Source organism: Malurus melanocephalus, unplaced genomic scaffold, assembly GCF_030028575.1.
Source record: "Malurus melanocephalus ecotype Western Australia unplaced genomic scaffold, MMel_1.1 scaffold_279, whole genome shotgun sequence".
In the NCBI taxonomy this organism is placed as follows: Eukaryota; Metazoa; Chordata; class Aves; order Passeriformes; family Maluridae; genus Malurus; species Malurus melanocephalus.
In genome coordinates this window covers 760,742-780,672 of record NW_026623511.1, presented here as the reverse complement: position 1 = coordinate 780,672, position 19,931 = coordinate 760,742, and the positions used below count along the sequence as shown (strand labels likewise).

General features: G+C 47.8%; 1 protein-coding gene across 5 annotated transcripts in view; it reads right to left on the bottom strand.

The window, feature by feature from the left end:
• The window catches only part of PLEKHG4 (pleckstrin homology and RhoGEF domain containing G4), an 83,744-nt gene that overhangs the window by 11,961 nt on the left and 51,852 nt on the right, over positions 1-19,931 (bottom strand). For all 5 annotated transcript variants that reach the window (XM_057376490.1, XM_057376491.1, XM_057376493.1 and 2 more), the window contains exons 11-13: positions 16,435-16,573; positions 14,071-14,193; positions 13,375-13,566 (exon numbers count right to left, since the gene is read on the bottom strand). In XM_057376490.1, the coding sequence (XP_057232473.1) occupies positions 13,375-13,566; positions 14,071-14,193; positions 16,435-16,573 (454 nt within the window). The remainder of the gene's footprint in view (positions 1-13,374; positions 13,567-14,070; positions 14,194-16,434; positions 16,574-19,931) is intronic.

Sequence of the window (19,931 nt, the reverse complement as noted above, 5' to 3'; positions counted from 1 at the left end):
GGGACAAAATGTGGTCCAATCTGACAAATGCAAGGGAAGAGTAAATGCCTTATTACCATGGCACGAATGGGGCTCAGCACTGTCTGTCATSAATCAAAAGCAGTAGAAAGGCAAACATCTGACTTAGGCTCACAAGTCACCCTATTCTCTGTAAAGCAGAGATGGTAAGATTTAATAATAAATAGGATATGACCAGCTGCCATAGGCCTGGCCAGGGAACTTTACTGCTCATCAGTGAAGACACAAGGTTATTTGTTGAAATCAGATGCACAGGGTGGGGAAAACCCCAGGACAGGGCTGCCAGCCTTGGCATCTTCCGCCAACTGCCCAACATCAGTGGATGTGCAGAAACATCACCAGCTGTCCTGAAGTGAGCCAGACCATCTCTAACCCTTGACCTGTCAGGCCCTGTGTACCTGCAGAGAAACAACACTCATGCTTAGTGCCAGGAACAAAGTGACCAGCTTTTCCATTTTCCAAGTAGCCTCACTGTGACCACCTTAATTCTGAGAACTTAAATCTTTTACTTTTATGCAGCTTTTGACACCAAGAAAATCCGCCCAAGCTATATGCAAGCAGACACTTCATCCCCATCAGGGACATGGTGGTCAAAGAGATCAGGTGCCAGGCTCACTCTGCTGGTGACAGAGACAGGCAGGGCAGAAGGTACTTCATTCACATGATGTTCAGTCCCTGGAAGGGGATGGTTATGAGAGCCAAGCGCTGCTGTTTGTAGGAGAGCCTGCAGACTGAGCAGTCACTCTAGGGACAGATTCCACAGGAGCTCCCACAGCCAACCACATTCTCTTTTGAGCTGCAGCTGCATGGCGTGCGTGCAGCGAGCCCCATTACTCATGCAGAGCAAAGAGCTGCTTCAGAAACACCAGCAACTGCTCAGGGAAAGTGCTTCTCAGCCCCACACAACTGCAGCCAAAGACCAGCAGCCCCCTCTGCTCCCATCGCCCTGCCTAGAGCAGCACCAGGGCCCTGACCTGCCTCTCTCTTGATCCAGGCTTTATGCTCTACACTTCCCCACTGCTGGGGGCCAGGAAGGGTGTGCAGAGGCAGAGGACATGTCAGATTCTGGTGAGAATCTGCGTTTATCCACGATGCAGAGGTTCTTCTATTCCCTGGAGATGGAAGCATTTCAAGGCGAAGTGAATCACTGAGTGCAGCGGAGCCCAGATCTGCACAGCAGCAGCAGATGGCCTATTCTGCTGTGGGGTTTTGAGCTCCCCCTCCAGCTGYACACAAACCAACACCAGCCCCTTCCAGCTCTGCCCAGAGCAAGGGACTGGCCATCCGTCTGCGCTAGGAAAGGGCACATCCCACCTCTCTGGCTGTGAAGGTCAATGAGTGATCCTCACTGAAGGCTGCATGCTGGCTTGCCTTTCACTCAGTGATGTGAAAAGCAGAGCTCAGGAGGCACTTGGGGCTGTCAAAGAGGATGCTGAGAGCAATGTGCAGGAGAGAGACAGCCAGCAGGCTYGCCTGCACTTTACAGTAACCAGTCAGGAAGGCAGCTGCACTGTGAAGGCCTTCTCTAAGGCTGGGGTACTCACTTCCATGCACAGATGGGAGAGAGAGAGAAAAGAAACTTCTTTTATTTCTTGGAAACTGCAGACCTGCATATGATTATTATGAGGAGGAATCAGGGCTGCAAACCACACAGGGAGGCAGCCCCGCCACCTCTCATCTTCATATGGTCTCTGTCTGTTCTTGGCAAGGACTCCAGGGCTGAGCAGAAATTACTCTCAATCTCGATGGAATTTCCTTCCATCCCCAGTGCCTGTCGAAGGCCAGCAAATAGCTCAGCTTTGTTCCCTGCACAATGGAGCAGCCCATCACACCCTGCAGCTTGCTCGGTAACATGCTAAGTGACCACCAAGGCTTTCTCCAATCACATCATCCATTTCAACTGCCTCTTTTTGCACATAAATGGCTGTTCTCTCCAAGGACCAAGTGTGCCCCCATCCTCACGCAGGCAGGGGTATTGCTGTCATCCATGTCCTCCCCAGTAACGCTGCAAACAGCACTCAGCCAAGCCGGGATATGGCCCACTCAGCCAAGCCGGGATATGGATGAGGGGCTTGTGGGGCGCAAGCAGCCCTATAGTTTCCTTGCAGAGCTGAAAGAGCTGCTCAGATAGAAGGAGGCACCTGTGTGCAGGGAAGCTGAAATCTTTCCAGCCAGGTCTGGAACAAGGCAGGAAGGAGCCTGTACCTCAGCTTTTGATCTTTACAGGTAAGTCGTTACTGAAACTCTCAATTACAGACAAATTAAAGACAAACGTGCTTCCTGCATATGCAGGACTGACCTATCCTGCAACACGAATCAGCAACAGGYTGGTCCTGCCAGGCTGCCTGGGAGAGTCTTGGGCTCTCAGGGACCTGWCATGCTGTAAAGAAAAGCCAGGGAGTTCACCAGAGTGTCGTGCAACCCTCAACCCTATCATCCTCTGTTGGTCCCCAATCATTTCACCATGGACAAGGCTTGCTGCACATCGAGGACAGAGCTCCTGGWGTCTGTTGGGCTTGGCACCACTCAAGTACCATCTGCAAATGCAGGCCCAGGGAAGTTGCTCAGCCCTGGCTCAGGGCACACTGCCAGCRCTGAAAGCCTTCCAGGGGTCCTGGATTCACCTGAACCACCACCTCAGGTGGGAAATTACMCCTCCCCAACCCAAACATATCACAAACCTATCCGATTCCTTGCATACTCAAGGTTCAGTGACCTCTTAAGGTACCTTCTGGGTAGACTGGGGTAGACTGCCTTATATGTTAACAGCTCAGAAAGACCACGATTAAAAAGCCATTTTACATMAAAATATATCGAAAAGTAAAATTACCCAGGCTAAAGCCTTACTTTGCCACAAGAACTGTCAGGCAGCAAACAGTGACAGCTTGTTTCTCTGCTAACTCAAGAGATCAAGTAGCTACAGCAGAAAGCGGCTGGCTCACCACTCACCTGGATCTGCTTTAGGTTCCTCTGGCTCACACACATACCAATACTAACACCACCCATGAAGAAAGGAGCAGGGAAAGAGCAAGACTTCTAGACCTGCAGATGTTCCCTTGGCAAGTCTATTTGTTGGTTAAAAACAGATTTCATCTTATCTTACCTTCCCATCTGTCCAAAGGGAGTCCATACCCTGGCTGTGCCCAGCTCTGTGCTGTACATTATCATCCCCTACAGCCAGACTGAGGCAGGGACATTGCTTCAGTGCATCATCTCAGCTCTGGTTATTCACAGTAAGTGCTGCTAGCCTAAATACCAGATTGGGGGGCCCTGGTAACCAGAGACAAGGCAGAAGGGGGAAGGGGCCGTGCTTCACATGAGAGTTACTGAAGTGTGCAGAGAACACCCTGACTGGGCACAARCCAGATATCCTTTCACAGTGCAAAAAGCAGGGAGAGAAAATGTCCCAACTGATCCAAAATTCAAGCAAAAGTAAACTGTTAACCAACATACAGGAGCTATGGAGGAAACACTGATACCTCCTAGATATTGTGATGCTTTTCCCACATCTCTGAGAATCAAAGCCCCTGCTCACTTCTACTAAGATCTGTGGCTCCATGAGCAGGCAGCTAAACTTGGACACAAGAAACCGCGCAATTTCAGAGCACAAGCATTTCAGCAAAGCCACTGAGTTAGAAGTAATCCYGTCTCCATGCAGAGGTTTGCTGTTACTCTCTTCCCCCTCTGCAGCTCTCAACTTTTCCAAACTGCATTTGCAGCCCTGCCTGCAATTCATTAGCAGCAGAAATCAAACTAATCAAAGCCGAGTCCTACATGGGATGTAGCTGGTAAAAGCTTGGCTTTAAAGAAAAGGACTCATGATCTTGAAATGAAGAGCTAAACCATTTCTGAGTCGCTGTGTAACTCACAGAGCCTCCCCTCCTCCAAGGGAGAATAGACCATTAAGATCACCAGTTTGCTTAAAACAAGCTGCTAAGCAAAATAAGCTTTAAATCCTGTATTTGCATCTCTGCCAGTTACCAAGTGCCAGCTGCTGCACAAACACTGTAGGAGGGCAAAGGATGAGAGATGAGCGCAAACTACAACTCCTTGGCTTTGAGCATAAGAAAGGAGAACAGCAGATACCCACAGCTGGGAAAGAAGGACAAAAAGGATCAGGGAGAAGAACAAGGGATCAGGGAAGCAGCACCTGTCAGGGTTGGTCTGGGCACGCCACAGTCCACGTACCATCAAAGGCTGCTCATTAGAGCAACGTGCTCGGACATCCTTTTGCAGCAGCACTYGAATAAAGCTCAAAAATCCCTTCATTTGCCCTCTGGGCTGCCAGGCATGACAAGTCCAGGAGAGCCTAATTACAGGAGAATATAATTGGCTAAAATAGGATTGCACATGATTTCTGCTCTCTTGACAACAGCCACGAGGACCCAAAGGGCAAATGTGGCTCGTTGAGCTGGAGCTGTCGTGCAGGACGCGTGCTTGCCCTTCTTTAACTCCTGCCACTGCCAGGCAGCACCTAGGGGTGTCCATTAGAAACAGGGTGACTCACCTGATGAATTACAAACAGCTACAAWAACCCCTGCTTCAGAGCAACTCTGAGATTCCATAGGAGCAGCCTGTGCCAGTTTCACCATATATCCACGTACAGATACACACGTACGTGTATGTGACATGCATGTGTATATTTACATGTTTATGTATGTATTTATTACTCCCTAGGTAGCTGGGCAGCAAGTGGCAGGTTTGCCCTCCTCAAAACTCCACAGTCTCATCACTGCAGCTTTGGGTAGATTCTGCACTGRTTATTCTCCACCTATTTTTCTGTCTCACCACAAGGATTTTCTCAGCATTTCTCCCAAGTCCAGAGAACCAGCAGCCAAATATGCTCCCAGTAAAATCAGAAACTTCAATGTTTGCCTTCACTGCAAACCAGCCTCTTCACATTTGAGGCACTGCCCGTTTGTTCAGTAGCTTTGTGCACCSATGAGCCAAGAGCCTCATGTTACCAGCCAGGCTCAAGATCAAGCAACAGGGAGATGTGTGAGTCACCAATGCTGGAGCTGGCAACTTGCACAACAGCAACAAATTACCCCATTTGCAGACTAATGTCACCTCCAGAGGTTTTTTGCATGCTTTGCTTTTACATCTATCCCGACAGTCCCATCATCACGCTGTACAAATACCACACTGTAATAGCACCCCACAGGCGAGTGGGGACAGACTGGACCGTGGTGGGTGTCTTCCCTCTGCACTGGCTCCCTTTTAATGAGATTCTGCGTGCTCAGTGCTCCAYGCTGGGGATTGCAAAACCTCCACTCTGCCCTTAGGCCTGCATGGGGAAACAAGGGCGCTTTCTTTTCTCTGTAGTCTTCAATTCACATCCTTTCCCTTGTGGCAAGCTGAGCCAAACTCTGCGTAACTACCACACAATGTGTTGGGATCTCTCTGCACTGCACTGTGGATGCTTGTGCCCTGGGAGATACTGAGCTGAAACCGGATCCAGACACCCAACACATTTCCTGGGWCTCTCTTCAGGGGAACTGACAATGCTGGAAACAGGTCTCTGATTTAAGAGCATGYCAAGATGTACTTGGAGGGTGCAAGGCCCTGCAGAGCAGCCAGAAGAGCCTTGTCAGAGGCAGTGGGTGATTGGGAGAGCCCTGTCCATATGTCCAGGGCTTTGATATGCAGATTGAGCCATTGTGAGCTTCAGTCCCATCTGTACACTAAGGGGAGCTTCATGACCAGATTGCTTGAACAGATCTATTTAACKCCCATGACTAAAGGGAATTCCAGTCTCCAGGAGGATCTGAGCATCCAGATGGATGCCAGCACACAAAAATTCAGAAAATCTGTCAGTCTGTGCAGCTTCAACCTCAAGATCAGAGGGGGARAAAAAGCACCCAAACCTAACACTGCACATATGCACAAGGCTGGACCCAGCTGAAGGGAGATCTCGAGTGGCATCAGATCTCATACCCCAAGCACATCACATTCCCCCTTGCACCTCAGCTGCAATGTGAACTGGGAAATCCCTAAACCTGCTGRGAGGAAATGTTGTTTCCCTGCCATGACTGACTGGCTCCCAGTGTTGYGATCCTGCACATTGGAACCCACCTGATGGGGCCCCAAGTCTTTCAGACAACTGTCAATTTATGTTCACAGCAGCCAAGGACACYGAGGAATTTTTACACAGAGGTGCTCTGGTAAGCAAGGTTGAAGGTGGTTTCAGCATGTCAAACATTGCCCCTGCATACATCCAGTGGCAGATCATGATGGCATTCCTTGGATCAGGAAAGGCAAATGAGAGGCAAATACCTGACATCCCAACAGATTATACACACTGCCTGGCTCCCTCAGCCTCTTCTTCCTGCTGCGCTCTCCACCGAGGGAAAGGATTTGGTCAGCACAGTAGGAAGGAGAAAAACCCTAGACAGACCAAGGCCTTGCCCCTCTGCAGATGTCACAAACACATCACAGACCTCACATTGAACTAAAGCAGAGCCTGAGGTGCTGGGACAGGTGCTCAAAAGCATCTTAATTCAAGAACCTCTCACCTTCAACTGCAAATTGCGCTTGGATTTAGCGCATGACAAAAACCTAATTAATTCACTGCTGCTGCCCGGTAACACTGAGGGACAAACAAGTCTCACACCTATGTTGGGCAACCAGAAAGAAGCACTGAGTGCTGGTGCTAACTACTATTTAGCTTTTACCTCCTGCCACAGAGCTGGCAGGGGCTACAAGCACTGCTATGCTGCCCATTTGAAACACAGTAATTGATGAAAACATAGGAGAAAATAACCCAGGCACCAGTAGAGCTAGCAGTGATTTACTGGAGAATTTATAAGGCAAAACAGTTTCCAAATCACTAATTTTGCAAGACAGAAAAACCTGATCTGTTGCAGATCAGATTTAATTGTTGCAGATCAGATTTAAGTGCTCAGGACTTCTTGTTTGTGCAAGAGGGCTATCTCCAAGGCAAAACAGAAACTTTCTAATGCATGAATACACTTCGATAGGAAAGCAAACACTAGATTCTTTTTAACCTTGCAAGAAGATTTCTCCAGCAAAAACCTGGCAGGAAGAAGGGAGAGATTTCACACATTAACCTTGCATGAACTCTGACAGAGGATCGATTTTCCAACCTCGAGGCTCATTCCCCCAACTGCTTCAGGCTGTGCATGAAAAATGATACCCCTGAAATAGGAGAACAAATCAGACTAGATGTCTGTCTAGGGGCACGACTTTACAGGCAYAACTGAGGAAGGAGAGAGAAAGAGAGATGAGACAGCTGCTGTCAGACAATGCTGAAGCCAGACAACAGTGGCTTCCCCTAAAACAGCACAGTAAATATTCCTCTCCTGTCTCTCTTGGCTCTCCTTTCATCATTCTGAGAACTTGCACCAGTAATCAGATGAAAACTGTAAATTGGGAATGCTGTGCAGACCATCCCCAGAAAAGCAAAGCCAATCTCTGTGCAGAGGCAGAGGGAAAATAGTGCATATTAAGTCCCAGGGACTTTATAACAAACACAGTAAAATCTTACATGCTCAAAGATGCTGGGGGGCAAAACCATCTTCTGACCTGCACAGAACTGCTGGCAGTATCAGGGCACAGCAAGCTATGTCTCAATTTACAGTAAGCACACAACAGTAAGGACACATCAAATGCCTCTTTAACACTTTGGTGCTAAGTTGTACTCTGCATTTCTCCAAGCCCATTCCCAGAACAGGGAATCATAGCACYCTTTCAGTAAGATTACTTCTCAAAATGTGCCAAACAGCCTGCTACAGAAAAACCACTTTTAGGTTGCAGCCACCAGGATCCTTTCCAGCTTCCCATAGATCAGCATTCACAACCCTCCTTTTCTCATCAAAAGCCAAGAAAACAGAAACATCAATAATTTATCACCTGAAACAGATTTTTTTTCCCTAAAAACTATAATCTGTGGAATTATATCTAGYACAAAATCAGAAACAAAACACTGTACAAAACAAGGCATCTGAAACTTTTGGGTAAAGTCAGAGGAAACATTTGTGGAAGACTCACTACTCTGTGTTTCTGCTGTCAAATTTAAGATCAGATCCATCTCAGGAAGATGGAAGTGCTGTGCCAGCAAGTCTCAGTCACCCAGAGGGGCAGGAAYCCAGAAAACCTTGGAGCAGTCCAGGAGAGCAGCCCCCTCCTGTGCTGTCCACAATAACTGACAGAAGTCTTGGAGGCTGAGGTACCACCTGCCCTGCATACCCATCAAGTCAGTCAGCAGCACACAGCCCCTGCAGCAGCTTCTAGCTAGAGGTAAACGATGCCTATTGAAACGATCATGCAATAATTTCTAATAAAGAAGGACAGGCACTGCTCTGCTACAGACAGCGCAACCCTGGGATTCAGAGGGACCATGCAAAGATGCCCACAGCCCACGGGGTTCTGTCTGAGCGCACAAAAGCCGCACACAAAGCACTCTGATTCATGCTGGATGCACACAGAAACGCACAAGCAACCAAGTGAAAAGCCTTCTCTACATTGTTTCCAAACAATATCAATACAGCTCACACGTCAGCCGGAGTGCTGCACACTTGGTACTTACAAGAGGGTTTGATGTGTCCGTCTGCTGCCGGAGCCGGGATGGGGCGAATGCGACTCGGAGGGAAAGGTGCATGGAGACGTGCAGAGAGGCGAGAGCGATGGGAAGAAGGGCCCCAGCCCCTCTTTGGGCCCCAGAGCAGCAACACTTGCTCACGGGATGGAGCGCAAAAAGGCTGGCATTCCTACAGCAGCAAGGACAATGGGGAGGGATGAGGAGGCACTGCCATAATCAAATGCAGGCCAGCTGGCCCTCCCCCAGGAAGGGCAGGCACCTCCTTCACTTGCCAAAGGCTTTGTTTTCTAAGCCACAAAGAACAAAGTGGCTGAGGAGGAGAGCAGAGGAGAGCTCGCTGTGGGGGCAGATCCAACTGTGAGAACAGGTAACCTATCTCTGGAGATGAAAACACAGATGGAGAGGGATCGGGCAATATTCCGCCTTCCCCAAGCAGAGTACAGAAGAAGCTCCTTGTGTGCAGCAGAGAAAAGACAGATGACTRAGGAGCAAGAATCAGCAGAGGTGGATGGTCAGGGGTCCTTTGAGGGAAAGRATCCAAGGGTAGCAGTGAACACCACTGAAGCAATGGCTTGTGGAACAGAGGCCCAAGAAATCCCACTATGGGATACCCTACCATTTCTCAACCCATCTTGCTCCACCAATCCTGAGCACGGACAACTGAAGCTGAACAGCTTCCCTCAGAAAGCAAAGATAAGGCAAGTGCTCAAGCCGCAAGGGACTCTCAAGCTACAGCAGGGCAATGACCATACTTTCTCTGAGCACCAACGAGGCAACATCTTACACAACATCCTGACAAGCAGGAAAAAGCCCCTGGAGCTGCCTCAGGCCCTCCTGTAATGACACAGGCAGTTCAGCCCTGGGCACATCACCACATGGCCAGAGGATGTGCAGGTTCTGAGCCAGTTCGATGGGACACAAGCCTGTTCTGGTTGGGTCAGTGYTTTCTTCCAGAGTGATTTTTGCCAGCAAGGATCAGGCACCTTCACTCCTGACCTTCTGCAAGACTGGCTGTCATCCCAGCCTGGTAGAGACTGTTCTGTGTGCTCTGGACATGCTACCGCAAGTAAGGTGTCCAGTCCTGACAAGGCATGCAACCCTCACATGGGCAATTTCAAACCTGCAGTCCAGGTAACCTGCACTTCACTTACAGTAAACTCAAGAGCATGGCATGTAAGAGTGTTCTGGGAAAWAATTCACCCAGAAAAACTGTGAGGAAGGAAAAAGCATGAAGGCTAATGAGATAAGCAAGGAGAGCTGTGGCTGCTCTTGGTCTTGAYGGTATACCTTTGGCAGTGTTATTGTGAAGCCAGGATAGAGAGCAGGAGAAAGGATACTAGGGACTGTCCTTGGAGGCACCCCAGAACAAAACAGACATCAATGCTTTTGGTACATCACACACACCCTTGCCTGTTCAGCTTCTCACTTTTTTTCCCCAAAGCTTTGTGTGGTGTCAGATCCCAACGCAGTCTTGGAACTGAGTAAACAAGGGACAGTGGCCAGACCAGGCTTGAAGCCACAGGGAGATGGCAGGTCCCCGAATAAGCCCACATTGAGTTTGTGGTACCGAAAAACAATCYTCCAGCCCACAGTCACAGGCAGGGAAGGCAGCTTCTTTCACTGCTCCTCCTGCCTCAGCCCAGCCATCATGCACCCTCTGTCAGGTACCAAAGGCTCTTGGTAAAAAGGAAGTGGGAACAAATGGAAACATCCAGCTTGGCACCAGTCCTGGCTTTGGGGAGGGAACCCTGCCAGCCCATGTGCAAGCTCCATGTGGTCTGGTCTAGCTCAGCCTGCCTCATTGCAGGGAGCTCTGACAGGCCTTCAGGAACTGCCAAGCAGTGAAAAAAACCAGTACAGCATCTTGGTGGGCCATATGGGGTTATGCTGTCCTGTCCCATGGCCTGTCTGGCAGCCACAGGCCAACACCCTACGAAACAGCTGCCCACCACAATGAGAAGGGCCAGCACAACAGAGCTTCTCATTCCCAGTAGACAACGAGGTACGTGAGCCATGAACACCGCGGTCCCCATGGTGGGTGCTCCACTCCCTTGGCACAYGCTGAGATGTGTGGAGATCTGAGCTTGCCAGCTCATTACCACAGTGTACATTGCTTACGCATCCTTGGGCTTCCTCCCCAAATCCTGGGGTTTGGCACACTGCAGGCTCTTTACGAGAAAGAAATCAAGGACATTGCTTATTGTAGACTCCTGCTGTAGATACTCCCTCAGATATTAGGGAAGAGAGAAGAGAGTTAGGCAGACACTGACAAGATCATTGCAGGAAGATCAAAAGTGGCTCAGTATCAGAAGAGAGTGAAATCAGTTTAGCTAAAACCTTCTGTTGATCCTCCACCTCACAGACCATGCCACTGACTTTGCTTTGGAAAGGCAGAAAGCATTCTGAAGATGAAGATTAAACTCATAGGCACTGAAAGAATTTTCATGCTGTGCAGCAATTTCTCCACTGCTCCTACAGMTGCAGGATGTATCCCCCTACACTCCTGGTTTCGGTTGGCCACTGGTTCACAATACGCACACAGTGTATTTACACCATCAGCATTGTTTATAGTTCCACTGAAACCAGTGAGATCGAAAACCTCCTCTCTCCCTGAGCCAGCTGCCCCTCCTTCATGCCAAAGCAGTGTGCAAACACACTATGCCACTATAATTTTGTTTTCACCGGGGCTGTGCAGCATGAAAGGCACAACAAAGAGGGCTGCTGCTGCTGCCAAGGCCTGCATTCTGGAGTTTCCTCCACCAAAAAGAAGCTGCCCCACCCTCAGAAAATAAATAGGCCACTGTTGGGGTCTATGCAGCATTTTTCATCCCTAGAAATGACCCACAYTCTAAAAAGGCTTTGAAGCTGTGGAGGAACACACTGCTGTTGAGTCATGTCCAACTATCCTGACAGCTCAAAGCTACGATCACAATGCTGTTTCCMTGCCTGAACAGAGCATGGAGCAGCCGGAGAAGAGAAGGCTTCAGGGAGACCTTAGACCACCTTACAGAACCTGAAGGGTCTCTTAAGAGAGCTRGARAGGGACTKTGGACAAGGGCATGGAATGCCAGGACAGGGAGGAATGGCTTCAAACTGACAAGAGGGCAGGATTAGATTGGATATTAGGAAGAAATTCTTCTCTGTGAGGGTGGTGAGGCACTGGCACAGGYTGTCCTGAGAAGCCGTGGCTCCCCCAACACTGCAARTGTTCAAGACCAGATTGGATGGGGCTCAGAACAACCYGGTCTAGTGGGTGGCATCCCTGCCTGTGGTAGGGAAGTTGGAACTAGATCATTCCTTTAACATCCCTTCAAGCTYAAACCATTGTATAGCTCTATGATCATGTGCTACAGTCCACATTTGTGCTCCAGAGACRTSCAGCTCTGTCTGGAAGGCTTCACAYAGGATCAATGTTTGGCTTGGCTGCAGAATTGGCAACATGCCAAGCAAGGCTTGGTGCTTTTGCGTGCCTCAATTTATCAAAAGAAACATGAGAAAAACCTTCCCAGGATCCCCCATGATGGCAAGGGGTGTTCAGGTACCAGAGCAGCCCCTGAACATCTCTGTTCAGCAAGGTAGCAGAGCACAAGTTCTTGCCATTCTCCTATGGCATGGGAAGCACTTCTCTCTCCATTGGGGTGAAAAAAAACTTACACATTTCCACAGTAAGAGGGTGCCCTACCTGCGCAGCAAACTGCAGAGATGAGCCAGAGCAGACCTGCAGAGCATCACGAAACAAACTCAATCCATATTGCCCTGACAGCAGTGTTCTGGACTGCCTTCTTCACTTTTCTGCTTCACACAGGATGCTTTTCTATGTTTGCATGTTTAGCTGAATTTCCTCCCTCCTCCCCTGAGCACTTCTGGCTGCCAAGGCAGCTCAGAGACAGCAACTAAGTGGCACCTACATCTGGTACAGCTTAACTTTTAGTGTCTATTCTTTCTGGAATTTGAGAACTTCAATACCCAATGTTTGTACAAGTGTGGAATAAATGGAGCACAGGCTCCCTGGCCCTCTGTGCTTGCCAAAGCTGYATTTTAAAATGCACTTAGAAAATCCTACTGCTTATTCATCTGCAACTTTAGAAATKAAAGAACACTAAATCCAACTGCAGATCAGCTAAATGGGTGCATTTGCACAAAACCAAACAGGTRAGAAGGTCAGGCTCTCAGCACAGTCACCACACACATTCTCTCCTCCTGCTTCCCAGATCCCTGTGATGATCCAGGGATCCCTTGTTCCCTCAGCAACTGGGAACAAGTGTTCCCAGCACTCCATTCTGGTCTCCATTTCCTCACGCAGGCCTCTACAAGGGAGGAGTTGGGCCATGTTTAGGACTAAAGAGCAGGGTGCTACACCTGATGGTCAACAGGCTGAGTTTACCAGTGTGTCAGGATATAGCAGGAAAATGCAGGCAGCCTACCCTTGGCATGGTGGCCAAGACTGGACACAGGCAGGCAAACTCTTGGCCCTTGTCATGAAGAGCCAGCACTGCCATAATTCTGCCCACTGCAGACATCAAAGGGGTTAAAAAGCTCCAGCTCAGACAGCAGGAAACCTCTATGCTTAACAGATGTGAATATTTTCTGGAACACACACCCACCCCTTCTCCCACATACTGACTTGAAACRAATCACTGCAGACACATTAGCATGAGGGGACTGCTGCAGGTTTTAGATCCAGCTCCCTGATGGAGCAAACACTACATTTCACACCTTTCATAAACAATCCACCCTGGACTGAGTTCAAGCAGACTTTTTACACCCTTCTCTGTGCAGCAGCTGCCTTGTCTTACCTTGTCAAAGAATTCATACAGTCTGACTGTTTCACAGACTCGGTGCCTGGTTTCATCCAGTTGGGTGCAGAAGTCCTCCAGTTGATCTTTGTAGGTCTGCAGCTTTGCCACGTAAGAACGCACATCCACAGAGGAAAATTCTTCCCATCGATTCATCTTCTTTAATGCTTCCTGTCCCCTTCTGCAATATTCCTGAAAACAAAAAGGAATGCTTATGAGGATAGAGATGTGGAATCAACAGCAAGTAGTCTTCAAGGCTATGAAGAGCTAGGTCTGATTAGACCATTTTTTAAGGTTCAAATCAGATGAGCAGGGGTGTCTTTGTTTACCATGGAATTCTGAAGCCTGATCTCTTACAATYTACACTCCTCCCATAGCAACTTGTAAAGGCCTACATAGCAAGACCATGGCTCAATTATGATCAAAAAAAGCAGYGTTACAAGCACATCAAAGGAGTAGCAAAAAAAATACATCTTTCATCCAATAGTTATTTTCCCCAAGACTGGCAAATGCCCTGTACTAAGTGTTGAACTGGGGGCTTTGTCTGCAAAAGGAGAGCAGGGATGCTATGTAGTGAGAAGGAATGACACACACTTTGGTCATGAACCCTCTTAGCATTGTGGCTAAGCACATACAAGACACACGTTACCAACTCAGACAATGGAGAATATATTTTTCCAATCCGAAGACACTTACACTGGCAACAAGATCAAATTCCCTGAAGTGCTTTTTTGCTTGAAGCAGCATCTCCAAAGAATCATCCAGGTTGATAGTTTCCTTTAGCCGTTTTCTGCCAACATTCTCAATCCAACTGATGACCTAAGAGAAAAGGGATAAGCCCCGCTTATTAGTCACCCTGTGCTACTCACCAGTGTGGGCCTTTATGTGGAAAGAGCAAGAAACTGCTCTCATAATGCTGGTCATCTCATTACTGGAAAGAATGTGTGTAGACTTCTCCCCCCCCATCCTGCCATTTCAGTCTGAGCCTCCTACTAAGAGTTTTTCCACTTCAGGTTACAGAGTAATTGCAAAGCTCTGCTATTGCTCACTAGCCTTAGGCATAAACAGGGCAAGCAGCTGCCTGGGCTCTGTTTTGGRTAAGCCATGGTCTAAAGCAAGCTCTGCAACATGCAGGCTGACCTGACATTCCTATTATTGCTACCCCCAACTGGGATTAAATCTCCTTGCTGCCAGCTTCCTACATCACTTCCCTTTTTTGACTGGCAGGACATGAACTACATCAGTGTGAATGGATTCTCCCCATCTGCAATGTTTCATGGTTCTCTGGGACTTMTAGCTACTGGTTTTCTGAAGGCAGCTTTGCACAAAGCTGAGCACTAACTGCRGGTTCCTCAGTGGAGCTCGGCCACTGCAGCTGTCAGCTCATATCCTTAAGGAGGGGTAGAGGACTGACTAGCAAGAGCATCCTAAAAGCAAAGCAGTCATAGGAGGCCAGGCAGCATAACACAGCATSTCCATCATCAGTAGGTTTTAAAAACAGGCTGGTAAACTTGTCTGCAATGCTCCAGGCATAAATGCACCTGAGGGAAAGGACAGACTAAGTACTTCCTAACGCCCACGCATCCTGTTTTCCTGTATCATCTGAACCATAGTCCAACTCAGCCCCACAGTCAAGGACAAACTCACAGTTTTGTGGACTGTGAGAAGGTGACAAGGAACAAGCCACTGGCAAGAGGAAGAGATGGGGGAAGGTTCTCAGTACTGCAGAGGGGCACTGCTGCCTAGAGCTCCCACAGAGGCTCAACAGCAGGAGCAGTTACATCATAATGACATCATTACTCATCTACAACCCAAGTAAGCTGGGAGCAGTCAGTGTTACACARTTCAACAAAAAAATAAAGTTCAGCTTAAAGCAGGGATAGGTTGCAGTGCTTTTGTGCCTTTTTTCAATTCTATTTGGTGTTAGGAACCTGTGTGTTTAAGAGAGTCTCCACCAGGTTCTTGCAACACACTTCTYGTCCTGAGCACATCCCGCATAGCGCCTGAGTGTCTACCTTCAAATGGGAAGTCATTAAAACTCCAAGATCCACCCTGGCCTGTGAAAAYAACAGGTAGGCTGCAGTCTCCCTTGCAAATCCAATTCCCACCAGAGGACAGGAGCCCAGAATCCCAGAAGAGCAATGGTGAAACTGGTCCTAATACTGATTTTTAAGGACACAACATCTGGGATGTGCAACACTGAAAGGACTGATCAGCTCTTGTAGGATGCTCAGACCTGAGSTGCTTTATGACTTTTTGAGGTTCTGTCAATATGGCTAAAGGTTTCAAAAGACTTTCTGAAAGCCAGTACCTATTTGCTTCAGTTATCCCATGCCAAGACTTTCAACAAGCACCAAATGAAGGGAAGTTGATGGTCCTGCACAGAAGTGCAGGGTGTGGGAGATTGAGCATGGCTTTTGGGCTAAGGACAAGTGGCTTAGGACTTGGCCTGAAGAGTCTATATAGAGGGCTGCACCCAATGGCAAAACGAGTGTGCATGGTGCTGCACCCAGAGGGGAAGGAGTGGCCTGGGCTTATCAGATATCAGGGACCTGGGAACAGCACAGGAATCTAAACAACAGAGCACAGGACAGGGCAGGGATATTCAGCAGCAGGATGTCAGCAAACCCCACAGGAGCTCCAGCCCAGAGGAGACATGCAGACTTGTCATCAGCTTGTTGTCATTGCTCTGCTGCTTCTCAAGGTGAAATATGAAGAATGCCTCATCAACAGTCTCACTGGGAGGGTCAAAAAAGACACCCAACCTCCAACTGTATTGCTTACCTATGAGCCACTTCACAGATGTTTATGGGATTTGACTGATCCCCACCTAGAAAGGAGCCAGGAGACTTTCACCTGGCATCAAGAGATACCAGGGAAATAAGTGGCTTGCTTCTCAGCACTTCTGAAACTCTATCTCAAATTCTCATGTTCAGTTGTTCTTTCTGAAGATTAAGCATCACTTGTACACCTTCACACAAGGGACCAACAGGCCCAGCGTGTGCTATGGGACACACAATCAGAGGGCAGCAGTCACTGGAACCAACAGGTTGGCCTTACCTCCTTAAAACACTCTTCCACTTTCTCGAACTCCATCACCATCTCCAGTTCCTGGATGCGCTTGTTTGACAGCATCACCAGTCGGTGAACGCGCTCATCAACTTGATTATAAAGCTCGCTGGCAGCATCCAGTGCATCTCTGCAAGGGGACACAGGTCTGGTCAAAGGTTTTGCATTAGGTCTTTCCCCCAACACTTCATGCAAACATGACCTGGCCAACAACAGCGCTTGGATCATCGTCCCTGTGGGACCCACATTGGCCATCTCCATACGGAGAACAGAAGAAAATGTAATGTGCTCCCTTGACGTTACCGTGATTCACCACTCTGATCCCAATGCAGACAACCTGGCAGGAATGACAAGAGCATCTCCTCCCAAGCCAGGCCCCTTGCAAAATTTACCTTATTTCTCACACTTTCAGCTTTTCATAAACATAGACTGTTGCATCAATGGACTTTCACAAAACAGGGTCAAACAGTTCCAGCATCTAAAACCACCATTTGACTTTAATTAAGTAAATAAGCTATCACTAGTAAGCAAATCTCTCCTGAGTGACAACAACATTAAGTTGCTAAGTTGTTGACAACAATATTAAGGCACGATATTAAGTGCCTGATGCCCTACTCACTCTCAGGATTTCCATCAGCCAAAGAAAAATGAAAAAAAACCCTGGGCTGCATGTTCAGCTGCCTGGTCATCTCCTGTACTCACCCTAAACCAGCTTTCATTCTGTAAAAGTCTTACAACCTTCTGACTTTATTAGAGAGTGGCTTTTTTATCGTATTATTAAAATGATCTACAGCACTTGCAAAACAGGTAGCTAATATTGCTAATGGAAATTAATTCAAAGTAACACAGTATACATGTTTATTTCTGGGGCTACAGGTGATCTTTAACCTATGAAATGCAACTTAATATGAGCATTTAGTAGCAGCCATCCTGCAGTTTTTACATAGTGTTTAACTGACAGGAGGTAGCGCCACAGGTCTGGACAACTTGCTCTGCATAGCAGAAATCCACACCATTTTTCCATTCAGAATTCCACCCAGCSTAAAACAGCCAACTTTTCAAACCTCAAGCTCTTAGATACTTTTGTTTTTCCTCTTTGAAATGCCATTAGACTGAATGAATTTCTCCAAAGTGCAGCCAAAAATACCCAAATAGCTTCTGGACAAAGATCAGTGCTACTGCAGWGCAGAGCAGACAGGTTCTCCACACAGAATCTGCAGGCTTCAATGGAAAGATCTGAGCTGTACCGCTGCTCCAGCATTTCCCAAAACCACCATAAACAAACTGTGATGATATGAGCCTCCTGTTTTGTAATCCTTTCCTACAGATGGACCCAGATCCAACCCAAGAGACTCACAGCAGCATAATCATAATCATTGTCCAAGCTGAGCTCTGGAAAGTGTTTACAGAGCAGGTTGTGGAGGCCAGTTCCYGTCAGCAGCAGTGACACAGCCGGGACAGCTAATGAGAAACAGTTCGGACGATGGCTGCAAGTTAAATTTGGCAACACCATTAATGCTGCTCAGTTTCGTGCAGCAGAGCATATCTGTCAGGTCCCATTTTCTGAGTAAGTCTCCAGCATACTGATGGCCAGACAGGCAGACACCTTCAGTCTTACTCYCAGGGGACCAAATTCCCTGCTGGCATGAATGTTCTCATCCACTCAGGAAAATACATGGATACAGCAAACACTCTTCCTCCCACTGAAACAATCAAGAACCTATAACTTTAGGCACACCATGCTGCTATATGCAAACATTTGYGATTACCCCCTCATGAGGCAAAATGTTTTTCCAACGTTTCCCTGAGCTACCATGGAAATCACTTTGGTGTTGATGCTACTTCCTTGATGGCACTCTTCAGGAAGCCAGATTGACCTGTTAGACCTTTCTGTAATGGGAGTCTTTATGTCCACCCAAGCCTGTGAYAAAGCAAGCATGCATAGCTTCAGCATTTAATACGGAATCACCAGATGGTAACCTGATGGCACAGGGACCTGAGATAAGGGTTCCAGCTCTAGAATTTGCTGGCCTCGAACAAAGTGAGATCTCATTAGGGGACAGGAGCCAGGAGTCCCACTCTGCCCTTTTCCATACTGATGGAGGAAACAACCCCCCAGTTGTCCCAAATCTGAGTAGTYTTCCTTGACAGGAGTCAGGAAGTAGCGGCCTGCATTGCAAGGCTCCAACAAATACAACAAATTCTCACAGAGCAGAGAGCACATTTCCCAAAGCCACAAAACACAGTCTTTCCTGAAGACAACAGTGTAACTATGGGGAAAAAAATCACCCTCAAGGTAGAAGGATAGGAAGTGATTATACAAAAAAGCCACCCACATTTCAAGTAWTTTTTTATATCTGAAATAGGTCTACCACAAGGTCACTGTGTAAAGAAGCTAATTCACTGTGCATTTGTGGAAAAGACCAGTCTCTTGGAGCCCCCTTGAGACCAGTGTTGACCTCATGACCAGCAAACCCCTCCAGAAAAAGTCAGCTTCAAAACTGCAGCAATAAAATACTCCTGCTGGCCCACCCACCAAGCCCTAGAAGAACCCATTTCAGGAGAATGGGGCTGATTGAACTTCTTGGTGCTGAACTAAACGACTTAGTCCTGTCCCCAAACAGCACTTCTGGCCCCCCACATTCCATTCACAGAAAGCATTATCCATCCTCTGAAGACCTCAATCCAACCAAGCCTTATGTCCATTTGCAAAAGGTGGAAAGGAGCTCTAGTTTAGAAGTGAGCACTCAGTGCTTTGCCCCATCAGATGTAATTGTAAAACACATCTCGGTAAATAATGTGGCAGATGTACAGAATCTACACATCTATGCACACTCATCATTTTCCCTGTATCTCAGCTGATTCAATGGCACTCAAGTGACATCCTTTTATTGAACACACACACACACACACACACACACACACACACACACACACACACACACAAAACTTTTGCTTTACTGATCCACAGGCACCTCAAACTTACCTGAAGTCAGTCTAGGATGCATTTGGGAGTTTATGCTATAAGCAGGGACTAGACAGAGAAGGCATTTCAGAAGAAGACTGAAAATTAACTCTTGCTTTTATCAGTAAATTGGGCTGTTTGGTGTTATGTAAGCCAGAATCTCTTACTCTTGTCATTTAAGTGATTTTGTTCKCTGTGAATGCTTGCAGCAGGCTATTGATACCATTATCAGCCAMAAGTCAACACTGTAAGGCTGCCCCTTCTCATGGTCCTGCCAATGGTTTCCTGAGTGACTGCGAACAACACACACAGAAAAAATGTTTCCAAACAGCTCCTCTGGGCTCAGAGTCCCCAGGCAACTTCACATGTGCCCTTACACCATTCGTCCTTTTCTGTGAGTTCCTCCTGCACCCCAGCACCTCAGTCCTTTGTTTCCAGGACCAGCCACGTTGTTTTCACACGTTCTGCCTCGCTTGGCAGACATTCATTAAAACCTCAACGTCTAGTTGTTGATCTTCTGTTG